This window comes from Corapipo altera, unplaced genomic scaffold (assembly GCF_003945725.1).
Source record: "Corapipo altera isolate COAL_440 unplaced genomic scaffold, ASM394572v1 59, whole genome shotgun sequence".
Classification (NCBI taxonomy): domain Eukaryota; kingdom Metazoa; phylum Chordata; class Aves; order Passeriformes; family Pipridae; genus Corapipo; species Corapipo altera.
This window is the reverse complement of record NW_020884917.1, coordinates 3,807,270-3,824,774: the sequence shown is the minus strand read 5'-3', so window position 1 is coordinate 3,824,774 and position 17,505 is coordinate 3,807,270. Positions and strand designations below refer to the sequence as shown.

At 39.5% G+C, this 17,505-nt stretch overlaps 1 protein-coding gene across 11 annotated transcripts in view; it reads left to right on the top strand.

Moving 5' to 3' along the window:
* The window catches only part of HECW1 (HECT, C2 and WW domain containing E3 ubiquitin protein ligase 1), a 256,737-nt gene extending 245,857 nt beyond the window's left edge, over positions 1-10,880 (top strand). For 10 of the 11 annotated variants that reach the window (XM_027655945.1, XM_027655942.1, XM_027655938.1 and 7 more), the window contains one exon: positions 5,826-10,880. In XM_027655945.1, coding sequence (XP_027511746.1) covers positions 5,826-5,937 — 112 coding nt within the window. In that variant the 3' untranslated portion in view covers positions 5,938-10,880. The remainder of the gene's footprint in view (positions 1-5,825) is intronic. The other variant, XR_003529753.1, reaches the window with a different exon arrangement.
* Positions 10,881-17,505: the final 6,625 nt, after the last annotated feature.

Sequence of the window (17,505 nt, the reverse complement as noted above, 5' to 3'; positions counted from 1 at the left end):
CCTTAGTTAAGCAACTAAATGAGTATTACTTAAAACTTTTTTTAAATGCCTGTTTATGGTTTGCTCATGTTTATTTAGATTTTTGTACTTACTTAGACTTAGAGGCTAAAAAACATATGTCATATCCTGTAGGCCTTTTGGGCCCTGTGATGTGAGTGTAACTAATTTTAGCTGTTTACAATAAACCAAAACAAATTCCCTTGTCACTTCAACAATTCCTACAATTTCGCGGTGAGAGTCACTCCATGTTTTCAAAGTCCTAGGAAAAAAAAAAACACCAGCTTTCTCATGTCTTAGAAATCATCAGATTTAGTTGCTTATATGCTTATGCATAGTTGTTCTAGTGGCCTTAGTTCTTAGTCTGTGACCCAATAAATGCAATGTGCTGAAAGCTATTATGGAAGCTGATGTATTTGGCTTTCTTGACATCCAGGTAGATAGTGAGTCACTGGGGATAGGTTAGTCTGGCCTTTCAGTTTTCAATTGCTTTACAAAGCATTGAGAACTTTTAGCTCTACGAGGAGAGTCCAAGCCTCTTTCTGTATTCCCTTGCTTCTGCTCCAGATGGCTGAAGTAGTTAGATGAACCTCCCTTGCATCCTGTCCTTACACTTTGGCAATGGAGCATGCAACTACCATTTGCTTATAGTGAGCAAAGATGCAATAGCTAACGTAATACCTGAACCACCTATGCTTTTGCACTTGCAGCAACAACATGGCACTCCCAGAAAAGAGGCATGGTGTAAGTTTCTGAAATGCAACACTTTTCAAAGAATAACCACTAATACGTGACACTTAGAGTGCTTCTTGAAAGCACTGAGGGTAAGAAAGACTTTTTCAGGAAGGCTAAGAATCCAGTAACTTCATTCTAAATTGGTGGGTTTGTTCATCAGTACCAGTTCCCCTGCCATGAACAGGGTAATTGTGGTGTAATGTGTTCATCTAAGAGTAAGATAACACTTGTATCTTATTTCTGTGGTGTGCATGTGTGCCAGACACATTATTCCTATGTATATTTACTTTTGAGACCATGCATGTTAAAAAGTTGAGGCGCAATACAGCTCAGAGAGGCTGCTTTAATCCCAAACTTCCAGACAACGACCCTGAAGCAGGTCCCAAGGAGACTGCTAGCAGTCAGTCTGCAGATCTGTCAGCGTAAATCTGCACCAGGGTTTCTTCCAAACATATGAATATGAAATAACAGGTCATATGAAATAACAGGTTCAATCATATTCATCACAGTTGAGTTTTACTCTCCCTATCTAATAGGCAAACTTTTGCCCCAAAATAAAGGAGTTACATGTTTTAATTCTTGTAACTGTTGCCTGAGTAGAGATGCGGGTATTTTAGACTGAACCAGTAGTTTTAGCAGTAGTTCTGTAAGAACTGATTTTTTGTTACCCACCAAACATTAATGAACAGCCACTGGTTTTCTAGCTGGGACATCATAGCTTCATCTGATGTGGGATTGGAACTCCCAGCCCAAAACAAAGCTGTACAAAGAACTTGCAGTGCTTTCTACTACAGCTATAGGAGGCAACAGTTCTCTCTTTTAAAATTCTCAGTCACAAAAGTGTTCAGTGCCTACAAATGCCACTGTCCCATCTTTCGGTTGTGCTCCTCACCTGGCAGAAACTCCTGTCAGCTCCAAGGTTATGTCTGTTTGAGTGTCAATCAGGTAAGGACCTCAGAATGTATTGCAGTGATTCAAATAATCACATCTGACACAATGAGGTCACTTTTCCCAACAGTGCTGAACTGCAACTACCCTTTCATCAGAAGAGATATTTATTCAGCACAGTAATGCATGTTATATATGATACAAATTACCAGTGCTAGTAAATATCTGAACTTTTGTAAGAGAATTCTGTCCCTCTCTGTTAGATGATCAAGTATTTAATCACCACAGAATCCCATATAGCAGCTGAGAAAGATTGTGTGGGACTACAAAGAACTTCATTCTCAAAATTTCCTTCTTCCCTAGTGGACTGGGTGCATGGGCTTTGCTGTCTTTTATTTTTCCTTATCTTTCATCCCTCTTCTGTGTCCTCTTTTCTCACATAAAACAGGAATATTATCTACAAATCTACATTCATCTATTAAGCACTGGTTCCCAGACAGCAAATAAGTCAAAAGGAGCAAAAATTGCTACCTGTGGGTCTGAGGTTGATGAAAGAGGGATTTGTGGTTCATCTAAAGAAAGCAAGGTGAAAAGGAGAGCTACCCAGTTTGTGCCTGACAGGCATGTTTATGTTAGAATGCGTGTCTTATTTTAGTTGAAGAGTTCAAGCTATAATTAAGGGGTTCTGTGCCCACTTTTACTGCCTTTGGATTCTCATCTTTATGGGGAATAAAGGAAATGACAAAGAAAAGAAGAATGCAAAAGTCTTAAAAGCTTATAATTTTTAGAGAGAATTCTGAGAAGAAGAGAAATAGCACAGTACTGTGAACAGTGAGCAAGATTAAAGGTTCAAGCCCACCATAACTACTTTAAGCAATAAACACAGTCTGCCAAGAGGAATGAAATTTTAAGTGGTCCATTTACTGCTTTACTTACTGGAGGATGAGGCCATATGAGGGTCAGAGTTGGTTTACATGACTTTATCTTCCATTTTCTTCTAGAGAAGCCAGAATCCTTCCCGTAAAAGCTCTTACCAATCTAATTCTTATTCCAGACCTCTCACTCCCTGAACACCCTCTCAAATGTCACCAGGCTTATGTGGTAGGAGGCTTAATCAAGGGAAGAAATATTTTCTTATTGCTATGACTGTTTCTTACACTCCTGATGTAATGTTTTCACCCCAATATATGTAGCAAGTGTCCCCTGGATTATGCTTACTGTAGACACTCTCACTGGGATGAGTAGTAGGAGGCCAACATGGTTCAGGAGTAATTTACCCCTTCAGTGGACAGGGCACAGTTAGGCAACAGTGGAAAATATTATGGAAAATGTTGTTGACTCTTAATTGCCCTGTGTACTGCTTTATCACACAGCATATGATATAACATACTAGAGACTGAGCAATTTAGCTTTAGTCCAGTTTGGAAAATAAATGTTTCAGCTTTCAGTTGCAAGAGGCAAAGGCAGTATGCACAGCATTACTGAGGAGAGAGGGAAAGCTGAATGAGAAGTAGTCCCAGTCAACCTTCTCTCTTATTTCAGGTGAAGCAGAGTATATTGTGCAGTTACACGAGTAGATACAACCTTTGCAGCAAAGAAGCAATTAGGTCCATTGCTGAATGTAAAATAGACAGTTTTGCACATAATTATCTTTTTGTAAGATTGGGTGGGCTTCACAGGCATCATTGAAGCTGCAGTAGATCCATATTAGTTTCACAAACCAGAATTTGAACTCAGGCTTTACCTTTAGCAATATATTGTGGTTTGCACCATAAGTAGGTAGAAGTGTAAACCTAACCTGAATCGTACTCCTGAAAATCATTTTTCATTAATTAATTTGATGACATTTTTTGGAATTAGAGGGTTTTTAAACAACCGTAAAGTTGTTTAAGTGGTGAACGTGAGAGTGTTGCTTGGCAAAATGCTTCAGTGTTTCTAGACACGTTGACTTTTTCCCTTTCTTTGTAATAGTTTCTCCCCACAGTAAATTGCTTGAGACCTTCTACAGAAGAGTCCACTTCTGCAAACCTCATATTAAGGAAAAGAATTATCTTTTTTCTGAGTTTACCTAGGTTAAGGATAACTAGAAGTCAACAGCATTGCAAGGTTGTTTCATGACCAGCATGAAATGAAATGGATAATGATCAGTCAAGATGAATGTCTACAAGACAGTAAACATCAGAGTCAGTGGCTGCAGATAGGTCTGCACCACACGATAGGATGCACAACAGCAACATCTGAGATGCTGTTGTCTCAAACAATTAAATGTACCATGGTTAAGTACCATACAGATATCTTCAGATTCTTCAAAGTTACATTAGCAGAATCCACACCTGAGCCACCATGGCTATGCTGTTTCCAGTTCTGGAGCCAGGCAGCTGAGCTCCTCAAGACTGTCTGTCTTTGCATGGTGCTGTCTTGCCTGTGATAGACATGTTCTGAATGGACTACAAGAATCCTTCAGTTAATTAACTCCCAGTGGTTGATATGTATTGGCAATGGATTGTAGAAACAACTTATGCTGCCATAAGATTGCTGAGATAAACAATAAACAGTGCAGTGCTACTCATGGATAATGCACATGGGCCGCCATGTTTAATTTCAAGAGATGAATTGAGTAATGGTTTTATTAATGTTCCTTTTTCACTAACACGAGTGTTCCCAACTCGTTTCCACAAATTTTGTGTTTATTGTACTCTCTCTGAGAGTGACCAGCTAACAAATCTTCATTCAGAAGGGGAAAAAGGATGGTAAAAGCTCTCCTAATTGAAGTTCTGTGATGCAGTGAAGATTACGTGCCTCTGGCTATTTCAGTTGCCTGATTGTTTTTAATGATTCACCACTTGTGCTTGATAAAACTCTCCCTTTGAATCTACAAGTCTCAGGCCAGCCCATCTTCTAGTATTATGTTTTTCCCACTTTGTGGGTGGCCTAAGAGATGATTAGCACAGTTTCAGGTAGTTTTCTCCAAGATAGCTCTGCTGCATCAGCTTTGAAGAAATAGCGTTGAATTAAAGTATGAGATAAGACAGCTAGAAGTAAAACAACTTCATGGCTCCTAAAAATACTCAGGGCGAGAAGTTCAGACATCGTTAGTCATTGAGGCTACGTTTCCTCCTGCGCAGTTCTGTCAAGTCACATTTGTCAAGCGAGCAAGAGGAAACAGAAATATTGCTAGCATCATGTAAAACTCTAAGCTGCCTGAAAAAATTTGAACTATTTTAATGAAAAGGTGCCTCTTCATCCCCGTTTGTTGAACAAGCTCTACAGTTTTTTCTGTCAGTTGAAATGGCTGAACTGTTGGGGCAGAGACTGTTTCTTTACTCCACATTTGTGTAACACCTCACACAGTGCAGTGTAATCTGCCTCTGGGTCTAATTGCTGCTGCCAGAAAAGCTGCAACAAGGTGGAGGCTTTCATGGAACCCATTCCACAGCTTCCTTTGAAGGTGCTGCCAATGTAAATATAATGGAGGGTAAATATAATGGTAAAACCAGGGGAGGAGATGGTCATCAAGTTTGCAGCTTGCTCTACACAAAGTGTTTTGCTTTTGTCTTGGCTACTGCAAATAAATAACATTGAAAGGCCATACTTACAGCAGATGGCCAACAGCTGACTTGCAGGAACATTTTCAGCAGCCTTCCTTCTTCAGTTAGCAGGTCCCTGAATGGTCTTTTACCAGTCAGCCCTGCCTCACTGGCAAACACATGCTGAGCCCATTCTGTCAGTATAGTCCATCACATTATCCTTATCCACTGATGCAAAACTTACTGGCTGCTTGTGTTGGATGTACAGCTCAATTACATTTTTTGTAAAAAAATCACAAAGCAACTAAAATTACAGTAGTGAAGTTTTCCCTCTATCAGGGCCTAGACCCCAGGTCCTCAGTGACCTCCAGCATTCTTCTCCATCAAGATCCCTACAAGATCCCTGCAACATCTAAAGCAGGGATGTCAGAGAATGATGTTACATTGATACTTAGCTTGTGTCTTCTTGATGAAATATTCATGTGTATGTGCACATACATTTCAGCACCTCATATTTTGGTGCAATTCAAGGGTTTTCCTTTAATAGTTGGGACTTATTTTTCTCTCTCTTAAGTGAAGTTGAATGTTTTGAGTCTCAGTAGGATCAAGTTTTCTCAGTTATTATTTTCTCAAATTTTTTAGATTAAACTTAACATGTAGCATATTTTCCTTTTGCAGGGCACATACATGTTTCAACCGTTTGGATCTTCCACCTTACCCCTCATATTCTATGCTGTATGAAAAGCTGCTGACAGCTGTTGAAGAAACTAGCACCTTTGGACTTGAATGAGGGGTTCAGGCACTTCTGGTGTTTTTATGGCTGATGATGTCATGTTTCCTGTCCACCATCATTTGATCTTGGTTTCCCATGTTTTTATTTTTGAAAACAAAACAAAACAAAAACAAAAAAATCAAGATTAACAAAAGCTGTGCATGAAGAACTGCTGCCCTCTACGATCTAACCTTCATGCTTTCATCCTCTGTTTCCAATGGACTGCTAGTCTGTATGCAATAGAAAAACAACTGTCTCAAGGTTTCTGTATATCTCTACATACCTCCATTAATAACAATGAAAATACAAATGCAAGTTACACTACACTTGACCAAATGTTAATAAATGTTTACTTCCACCTGCGTTGATTAAAAAATAAAAAAAAACCTCATCAAACATTCCAAGCTTTTATATACCCACATCTTCTAAAATCAGTTCACAGCCCATCTTCTTAACTGTTGAATCCAGTACTAGGAGCTGGTCAAATATATCTTCATCCATCCTTATTTTCCCTGTGTGTATTGTCCATCTGAGAGACATCTGTGAGGAAAACTGAAATTTTTATATACGAACTCATGATCAGTTGCATCAGCTGGAACTGGCACAGATACATGGTGCAGATATGACCTTCAAAAATTAAAAAAAACCAACCTGTAATGCAATGCAAAAAGCATAACAGCGATTGTTATGATTGTTGCTTGCCAGTACTGGAGAGAACTTGCACTTCAGATATATTGGGAGGGGCATCTCCATTGTAATGTTTACCACACAAGAAGCACAAGGTTGTGCACATTCAAGAAGGATGTTTTATTATGTAGCATAAAGGACAAGGCTCCCTTACCTTAGTATTGTATATGACAAGGAAAAGGGGAAGTAAGAAGAATGTTCTACTCTTATGAATACTCTTGGGTTCTGTTTACCAGATCTCTGTTTTCTGATGTTGAAAATGCTCCTTTCCAAATGAGAAGTCTAGACAATCCCATCCCCTGTGTCAGAAGCCATTTATTTTCTGTCAGGCTGGGCTAATCTGTGGTTGGTGGGGGTTGTTTTCGGTTCTGTCTTTTTTTTCTTTTCTTGTTCAGTGGAATTCTCCGTATCCTCAAGAGTGGTTGGTTGTAGACAAAATGTTTTCATCTAGGGTCTGTCAGATGAGAAGCTGCATTGATTGAGGGTGTTCGTCAGGGATGAAGAGGACTGTAACTCTCTGTGGGTTAAGACTTTGCTGCACTTCCTCTTGGAGGAAGCCCAAAGGCCTTCCAGTCATGCTAGATACCACTAAACTAAAAATCTAGCTCTTGTTACTACAGACATAACCCACTTCAGTTTGGTGTATTTTGCATTCCAACTCTGAATCCAGGCAACAAAAGCAAAACAGCAGTAAGATTGTCTTCGGATGAATTCTGCTGAGGCTCTTACAGTCAACCTCACTGCTCTGATTATGTTCTATTTATTAATCTTTGCTGCCCTTGTTTTCCAAGACTAATCTCAGATTGAAAGTGTTTGTCTTGACTGGGAAAAGGAAATACGAGTATCTTCTGACACTAAACATGTTAAAGAATGCGTGAAATATGAACAGAGAGCCTTGTGAAGGTAAGTGAGAAGGTAACATCATGGTGTCTAGCAGCTCACATGAAATACTACACCCCCTTGGGGGCTTGTTACTGGTAGCTTTGTGTTAACTATGCTTCAGCAAATTGTAAAATAAGGAGATTAGTGTAAGGTCTAACACATCTAAGTTTTCTCTCCAGAGAAAAAGATTGGACGCTGCTTTCTTGCATAGTTTTATGGTGGCTGTACAGAATCTCATCTCACTTGAAAAACTGCATCTGAGAGTTTTAGATCATTCTCCTGCTTTTATTCTTAGAACAATAGGTATTTGAAAGGCGATGGACCCAAAAACGTTTCTAAGCAGAAATAATAGCTTTTGTTAATGATACATTAAAAAATTAGAATATTTAAATTGCCCCATTAATTCAATTTCTGTGATATTTCAGCCACTTTTATACTAATTTAATGTATGGCTTTTACTGAGAATCTATTTTATAGTATGCTGTTACTGTTCTTATTGAGTAATCATTTTACAGTTGCAGAGGGAGGCTGCAGCTACAGGCAAGCTTCACTGTACCACACACCAAAAATGATGTTTAGTATTTCCATAAATGAGCTCTCAGGCATCTATTTCACATGACCAGCCCAACTGCTCAGGAGAGATGGAAAACTTAGCATTTTTCTGAGAGCATCTGTCATATGCACATAAATTCCATCAGAACAAGTGACACCAGGAAAGACTGAACATGAAATCTTCCAATTTCTGCTTCTTCACCTCTGAGCCCCAAAATCCAGTGATTCCTGTATGGTTCTTAATTTATTCTTGGTGATGTGTTATAGTTACCTGTACTATGTCAAATATTGGACATCTTCCAACATTAGAAGAAAAGAAAGAGAAACATCCAGGTGGTTGGTCCATGTTTGGCCTGAGAAAATCAAAAGCTGTCTCATTAACATAGTAAAAAAGTAAAAAAAAAAAAAAAAATCCAATCTTTACAATGCTGTATAGTTGAATTTTTTTAAGTATTTTAAAACTATATTTTATTAAGAAAAAGTGAAACTATTTTTTGTAGCATAATAAAAGATATTTGTATTTCAGAGACAGCATCAAACCCCATTGGTTGAAATATGGAAAGCTTTCTCCTAAAATTCTTCTTCACGACGTGTTCTGACACTTGCTAGATTATGTAAAATAGATTATGTTTGGCAGATGCCATCTCAAGGACTTTGTATTCCTGCTCTGAGAAACATACAGCACAGCCAGCTACTTCCCATCAAAATCCTTGATCCAAGCTGTTTTTCAAGCCCACAGCCTAATATTTTTAAAAGGTTGCTTTCTAAGTTGACGAGGTCATGCAGACTTCCTCGCAAGTTTTTTGAATCTAAAGCCAGGAATAGAGACAATTGGCTGTTTTCATAAAACAAAGAAAATTACATACTTGGCTGTTCTGGTATTCTACCATTCCAGTCCTATCCCTCTCTCTTCCCAAATGCCCTACCCCAACAGGTTTTCAAACTCTAGGATATCCAGGTCGATGCTTCTCCTTTCATTGCGTCATACCATGGGCAGAATCGAGTCCCAGCCTGGAGTAAGGGGAAGCCATGCATCTAAGTGGCATCGTGATGTTGGAGTGAGGCAGTGAATGGTGCTAACAGGAGAGGGGGTGGAACCTATCTCCCTTGGCCTGTTATCTAACCTGCCCATTAAGCAATTCATTGACTTCGTTGTTGTTATGCATATGCAAGGCATATACCCTTCCTTGTTCATCTTTTGATTCAAATGCTGTTACTCACTCCCCAAGTCTGTGTTTTCATTTGTTAAACACCGACTGTTGATTACAGAAATTCTGGTTTCATTGTTTCCCCGTGGGAAAGACTAGAAGATATTCCATAGGGCAGATTTACAGTGAAATAATCTTTTGAGCTCTTTAAACCTCAGTTCCTTTTAAACATGGTGGTGGCTAGATATTGTGGTGGCTAGATTAAGGTATGACATCAACATCAATAGATTTTTAAAATGCAAATGAAAAATGAAAGAGGCAATCTGACAGCTTTTGTGAATTCTAGTTTTTGATGGGAGCAATGAATATTGACAACTTGTATGTTTTCAGAGGGTCTATATGTTTCTCAGTGGTTGTCATGATAGTATTAATGGTAGAGGGAGGGAAGGGGATATTTCTTTTTGTTAAAATCCTGTTGCCCTACATTGATCTGAAGATAAGAGAATGAAAACAGGTATTTTAGATCACCAGTAGGTCTTCCACCTTGAAGTAGTCTCACTGACTGTTCAACCACATCAGCTATGCAGGATTTGATCCAGTAAAAACAAGTGTTATTGTTAACAGCATTACCAAATGCTGTCAATTCGGTCTGCAATGCATTACATGAGCTTTCGGTTTCAGTCATGTGGCTGTGCATATTCAAAACTTGACTTTTGTGTTCCAGGGATACCTATGGCTATCACAAGGAAAGAAGTGAGTGGTCCAAACTACATCTAACACCTAATGGAGAAATCATGAGTTTTGTACAAATCTGACACAGGGGACTTTTTTCACCCAGTTTGCTCAAGTGCCAGTGAATTTTTCAATGGACTGTAGCTGAGGTTTAAGTTCATAGTCTAGTCTGAGAGACAGCCTGTGGGGAGGGGGGTGTTTGTTGGGTTTGTGTTTTGTTATTCTAGTTTCACTGTAACAAAGAGTTGACATACCTCTAGTTGGAAACAATAGGATACTAAATTTGAACATGAAAATCAAATCTGAAATAAGCTAAAATGTAAACGCACAGGGGACGAGTTAAACTCATCCTTCTCAATTAATCCTGTGACAGTCTATGGAATTTCAGAAGGACAAATTTGACTGGAGATTTTTTTAATTTCTGTTGAAATAATATTTGCCCTGTCTCCGTAGTAATATTAATAGGGCTTCCCAGTCAAGATTAAACACTTTCAGTCCAGTGCAGACCAAGAGATCTTTCTACAACAAATGCGGTGCTTTTTTATTATTCTTGCTGTACCTCAGTGTTCATTATTGAAAGATAAAATTACTGCAATATACTAAATCTGGGACAGGTTTTCCAGTTATCACAAGGTCCAAAAGATTGGATTGTTACTTTCTCTCTAGTGAGTCATGTAGGTCCTTTGTTCTAGTAGAAAAACAGATGCCTGTAGATAGTAGTTACTAGGTATAGTAAATATTGTACCATTAACCAAAACCCTGCAGCTTCCACTTTATCTAACAGAAATGTCTGTTATGGTTTTTGTTAAAGACTACATAAAGTCAATGGCAGGAAAGGTCCTCATTACTGGACTGATTTTGCTTATATTGACAGAAAAATGTCACATGATACTCAGGCTGTGCTTTCTATTCAACCATATCACTATAGAGGAATGTCAATAAAATCACTTTGTTATGGCATTGTGTGGACTGTCTATTACAAATAAATTATTTTGTAGAGGATGTATGTTAGAGTGGGTGGAGACTGGCATTGGTCAAAGTCCACTCATTTCAGGAACTGCGGTTCCAGGATCATATCCTTTCTGACCATTGCATTCAGGCCCTTCCACTGCTTTTATTCAATTTCTCAGGGTACATGTCTAAAACTTGAGGTTTTCCACAGAAGTGTGCATAACCAGTGCCCCCATACTCTCCTAGACTACCCTAAGGCCAGACCTGCTTTGAAAGCCTATGAGCTTATTCCTCGCTGTGGAAAATGTCTGGTCAAACAGAGGGACAGAGGAAATGTATATGCTGCTTACACATACCTTGCTTCTAGGTATAATTACTGCATTATAGGTATGAAATGCAAGTGCAATGATTTCTTAATAGCATATGCTGGGTCTGCATAAGTGTTGACAGCAAATACATAGCAAGATGCTCTGGCATCTCAGTGTGTCACACCCATTTCTCTCCTGCTCGTCACTGTAATATCTCAGGCATGTTTCATTAACACATTCCAGGATAGATTAACACGCCTCAGATACACCATCAGCAGACACCTTGCTGACCATACCTGTTTTCAGCACCCCATGAGGGATTATGGTACAACGTGAAGGATGAGAAAGCTTAAACATGAGACACAGTTTTTATGAGGGAAAATATAAATCCGTGGAAGACGCTCCAACAGAAATGGTAAGCATATCTTGCACAGGACAAATCAGTAGCAAATGTGAAACTATGTGACTGTGAGAACTGGTGAGAGACCCTCTGCAGTTAGCACTGCCTTTCATCCTGTGTGGAGGAGCACAGGTCCACAAGCCCCAGGCCGTTGCTGGCTCTCCTGTGGCAGGGGTGATGGTGGTGGCGGCAAGAGCAGCACCTGCCCATGCACATGCTCAAAAATCCAGATCTCAGCACAGACTTTGTTCAAAACTTGTTTGTGTGATTGTGCATGTGTGTGAGGAAGAAGTGAGGGAGAGGCCATTTGTGACACTAAGCTACATTTCTCTGAATTGTTCACGTATAAAGGAAGGAAAAATCAGTATTTAATAAAAAGCAGTGAGATGAGTTGCTGGTCATTAGGGTGCATCAGAGGTGTCGGTTTCTGCAGCAGTGATCCGTGTATGTGGCTGGAATTATGCCCTTTACCAGAACCCATTCTATTCTAATTATTGATTTTCCATTAAAAAAGAACAGCAGCCCACCTGAATGCTCCATGTGTACATCAGATGTCTCTCTTGGCATGGTAACAAAACTCCATAATCCTATAGAATATTACAAAGCAATAATGATCCCTTCCAGCCCTGTGGTAGCAGTGTCATAGTTTTTACCTACAATGGACAATAAATCCTTTTGCAGCCTGGTGTTCATTCTTGTACAAGAGGCCAGACTGGACAATAGCTGTCACATCTGGAGAACAAAGCCACAAAGGATCTGCTGAGTCTCCTCTAATCATAAATCCTCCTTGAGCTGCAAAGCCACACTCTTTTATTATTTTTTAATTTAATTCTGGTAAAGTTGAAAATCAATTTTGACTGAAAATACCTTTCATGGATTTATCAAGATGAAGAGTGTGTGGCTTTGTTTGTTTAGTTCCTACCCTCTTGGAACTAAATTTTGAAGAAAAACCCCCAATACATTATTCTGCCTGAAATACAAGCCCTGGTTCTTATTATGTTAGGCTTTGATGCAAAGCAGGTTTATATTGTTTCAACTCTAGTGTAAATGAAGCTCATCCCCACAGTGCCATGTTACAGCTTTTTGAGGCTGAATAGAACAGAAGTCACTGGAAAGCACAAAATGTGCAACTAGTGATGTTTTTTTCTTTGCTGGCATGTAGGATTTCATATAATTAATTAACTCCTATGGTACCAGAAGATAGTGGAGCTGCATGGGGGAGTTTTCTTTGTCAATGATAAGCAATAGTTAACACTGAGGTCACCTTCCTTTCCTTCTGTGAAGAGGACACTTTGGGGACCCTTTTTAAATCTTTCAGTATGAAAATAGAGTACTCGTTTGGGTTATTCTTTTTACCCACTTACAAAATAAATCAATAGTAAGAAAAAAGTGCTGTAAATACCCTGTTGTGACACTGAAAATCTGTTCAGTCAGTTTTGAAATTGACCACAGAGAGCAATTGAAAAATTGTTGCTGGGTGTGATTCCCTAACAATGGTTTTCCAAAATCAAAACAGCATACAAAAATAAATTACATATGCTCTTTTTTTTCTGTTTTCAGCACTTAATATGGTTCTCTCTGTAGACAAAGCAGTATAGCTTCCTAACGAGCGTGCCACACGGAGTCACCTTGTTTAGGTAACAGATTTTCAGGAATGCAGCTGGGGCAGCACTGGAATCTCCTTAGGAACTGTGTTACAAGCTGTGATTTGACTGCAGTACCTCTTAGGTATGTCAGTACTAAATCTGATCAGTGACTTTTCAAGAATGGCTGAAATCAGTAATAGAGATTACTATAAAAGATTATACTTACAGTGTGTGAGGATATGTTTACTGACAGCCTTGGCATCTTTGGCAATTGAATATAAACTTCCCTGCTTTAAGCATGTAAGTTAACAGCTCTAGTCATCCATGCCTTGATTAACAGAACTGGGACCTTAGAGTTCAGCCCCTGCTTCTATGGTATGTAAAGCCCACAACATGACTTTTGAACATTATCATTGTGCTTCAACTACATATTTTAGTCCTCCTGATGTACAGACTGAAACAGTTTATCTTTGTGCTCTGGACAAAGCCATAAAATAAGTAGTGATGCATCTTGGATTTTGTAAAATGTAGTCTCCCTAATTTGTGAAAGGTGAATCAGTGTTTGGGACTGCCTGGGCACTGCAGAGAAGCTGAGACGGACCTGAGGAGCACCAACATAAAGCGTGGGGACCTCTATGATGTGTTTTCCAACTGGTAAATTAATATTATTACATGTAGAATTCATATTCAAATGAGAATTTCTGCAAAATATGAACTCGTGAGAGTATTTGGAAAGATTACTCTTAGGTTCCCTAAACACAAGTTTATTCATCTGTCTTGGAAATTATGAAATCAAACCCTATGAGTAAAAAAGAGGAATAAATATTATTGTGACATGAGTACTAGTTTACATTAAATCTCTCACAAATATAAAAATAATTCAATGAAACTGGCAGTAATGATGCCTACTGCTGCCACTTAGTGGAGCTGTGCTTTCCTTCCTTAAATTAGAAAAGAGTAGATAAGTAACACTTTTTTTGTTGCAGCTGGTCAGAAACCTCCATTTGTACAAAAGTGTGGCAAGACTGTTTTTCAGTGGTGCTGGGTACTCAGAATTCTTGTGTAAGTGCTTTTACAAGATGACAAGAGGCATTTAAAGAATACAGGAGCAAAACACCTCAGGTGAGGAATGTGTACTCTTCCTGTTGCCTCATAGGTAAAACCACCACATCAAGAAATAAGTAGCTTCAGTGAAAAATAACTAACTTCATAATGGAACTTCAGCAGCCTGCAGAAATTCCAGCCACAGAAGATCTACCATTACGGAAGCTGAAAGGATGAATTTAGCACCTGAAAAACAATCTTATGTGTGCCGAGCTACGGATGGTAAGATTTCATATTTCTGTTATAAATGGATCATGATGATGATCGTGATGATGATGATGATGATTACTTTGGGTAACTTCTCCATCATGCACAAGCTGCCTGAATACATACATATTGAGAAGAGAAATGTCTTGTAATGATGAGGCTGGAGTCAGACTGATAAAACTGAACAAAGCTTATGTCCCTATGCAACATTTTTGATCCACCTCTTCAGGGCAATATAAGAAATCACTCTTTGACTCCAATGCATGCAGATATAAACTGAAAAGGAAATTGTTTTGAACAGAATATTGTGGTGGTGCCTTCCACCTCACCTCCTGCTGCTTAGTCTGCAGGCCAAACACAGCTCATGAGAATGAATTCCTTGGATGCTACTGCCAGAAAAAAAAAATATATGGAAGTGTAAAACAGTTAATGTTACCTGTACCAGCAGAAATCATTGTTTGCTATGCCATCTGAGTGCAACTGAGCATATAGCAGGCTAATGATATTTCAGTGATAGAAGCCGAATATCCAAACAACAGAGAAAAAGTGTATACATTTTACTAGCAGGTAACATGTGACAGTAACCAGCCTAAATATGTCTGTTAGCTTGTCTCTAAGTAAGTCAAGCACTGTTCATATCCACACATATTTCTCCCTGTGTAGACAGCACATTTAAGTTTATGCTGCAGTATTTAAGTCTAATATCAGTGCTGTTTTAATGCACAGGTGAAACTACAGTGAGTTATAAAGCTTATGTTTATCCTTTCTAGAGGGAAAATTTACATTAATACAGGATGTATCAGCTCCACAATATTCTGGTACAACTAGGAAAAACACAGTCTGCTCTGTGGTGCATAGTAAAGTGGGAGAAGATTTGAGACAGCCAGCACAGCTCTGCCAAGGACAAGTCCTTCCTGACCCAACAAATGGCCTTCTATGCTGGGGTGACTACATCAGTGGACAAGGGAAGGGCTACAGATGTCATTTATCTGGACTTCTGTAAATTCAATAGGGGGACTGTTAGGTGGATAAGAAATTGGTTGGATGGTTGCATCCAGAGGGTAGTGGTCAATGGCTCAGAGTCACAGTGGACATCAGTGACAAGTGGTGTCCTGCAGGGGTCTGTACCGGGACCAGTGTTATTTAATATCTTCATTAATGACACAGACAAAGGGATGAGGTGCACTCTTGGCAAATTTGCAGATGACACCAAGCTAAGGGGTGCAGTTGCCATACCTGAAGGATGGGATGCCACCCAGAAGGACCCGAGCAAGCTTTAGAACTGGGCCCTTGAGAATCTCATGAGGTTTAACAAGGTTAAATGCAAAGTCCTTAACCTGGGTCAGGGCAAACCCCAGTATCAATACAGGCTGGGGGATGAGGGGATCAAGAGCAGCCCTGCTGAGAAGGACTTGGGGCTGCTGGTGGATGAAGGGCTGGATGTGAGCCAGTAACATGCACTTGCAGCCCAGAAAGCCAAACACGTCCCGGGCTGCATCAAAAGCAGCGTGCCCAGCCGGTCGAGAGAGGGAATTCTGCTCCTCTGCTACACCCTCATGAGACCCCACTGGAGTTCTACATCCAGCTCTCATGAGACCCCACTGGAGTTCTACGTCCAGCTCTGGGGACCAGAACACAGACCTGTTGCAGCAAGTCCAGAGGAGGCCACAAAGCTGTTCAGAGGGCTGGAGCGCCTCTCCTATAAAGTAAGGCTGGTAGAGTTGGGGCTGTTCAGCCTGGAGAGGAGAAGGCACCAGGGAGAAATTATTGCAACCTTTCAATATTTGAAGGGGGTCTACAGGAAAGATGGGGACAAAAAATTTAGCAGGGCCTGTTGTGGTAGAACGATGCATAATGGTTTTAAACCGAAGGAAGGTCAATTTAGAATAAAGATGAGGAAGAAAATTTTTACAATAAGGATGGTAAAACACTGGTACATGTTGCCCAGAGAGGTGGTAGATACTCTATCCCTGGAAACATTTGAGGTCAGATTGAATGGGGTTCTGAGCTACCTAAACTAGTTGAAGATGTCCCCAGTTATTGCAGGGGCGTTGGATTGTTTGTATTCTGTGGATAATTCTTCCTAAGCCCAATAGCACAAATTGTTAGATTTTTAAAGGCATTTAATAATCTAAAACTTAGAATTCATTTTAAAATATAGCCATGGAAACCTAAATATCCCAGAGTATTTTGAGGAAGGTCTGCTCATATTTCAGAGTCAGTAATTACATTCATTTTCCTAAATTTTTTGCAGGATCCCTCCGAGAAAAATGTGACTGTGAAAGTAAGTAAAGAAGTAGAAAATATCACAAGAATTAAGTATCTGAAACCTTCATTTAGGATTAACATACTTTTAAGATCTAATATATTTGTCAGGCAACAGCCTATTCTCCATAGTAAATGTCACTGATATGTATTTTCAGATGTAACAATTTCATAACCTCTGTTTAATCCAGATTTTGTTGTTCAGTAGTAACAGCCTGGCTCTGGTACAACTTTAGCAACTTTTTGAATGGAAAGCACATTGATACTGTAAGTCTTGAACTGTCCATTACTGGTTCTGGAATTTATTCCTAAAGTATAGATGATTAGAAGGATGGAGCACCTCTCCTATAAGGAAAGGCTAAGAGAATTAGGATTGTTCAGCCTGGAAAAGAGAAGGCTTCAAGAGGCTACAAGAAAGCTAGAGAGAGACTTTTTACAAGAGCAAGTAGTGACAGGAAAAGAGGGAATGGCTTCAAACTGAGAGTAGGTTTACATCAGATATTAGGGAGAAATTCTTTATGGTGAGGGTGATGAGGCACTGGAACAAGTTGTCCAGAGAAGTTACAGATGCCCTATCCCTGGAAGTGTTCAAGGCCAGGCTGGATGAAGCTCTGAGCAATCTGGTCTAGTGAATCTGGTCTAGTCTATGGCAGGGGTGTCGGAACTAGATGACCTTTAAGGTCCCTTCCATCCCAAACCATTCTATGATACTATGATTCTACTTTTTTCTGCAAATCAGATTTGGCAGTAAATTAATGAGGGAA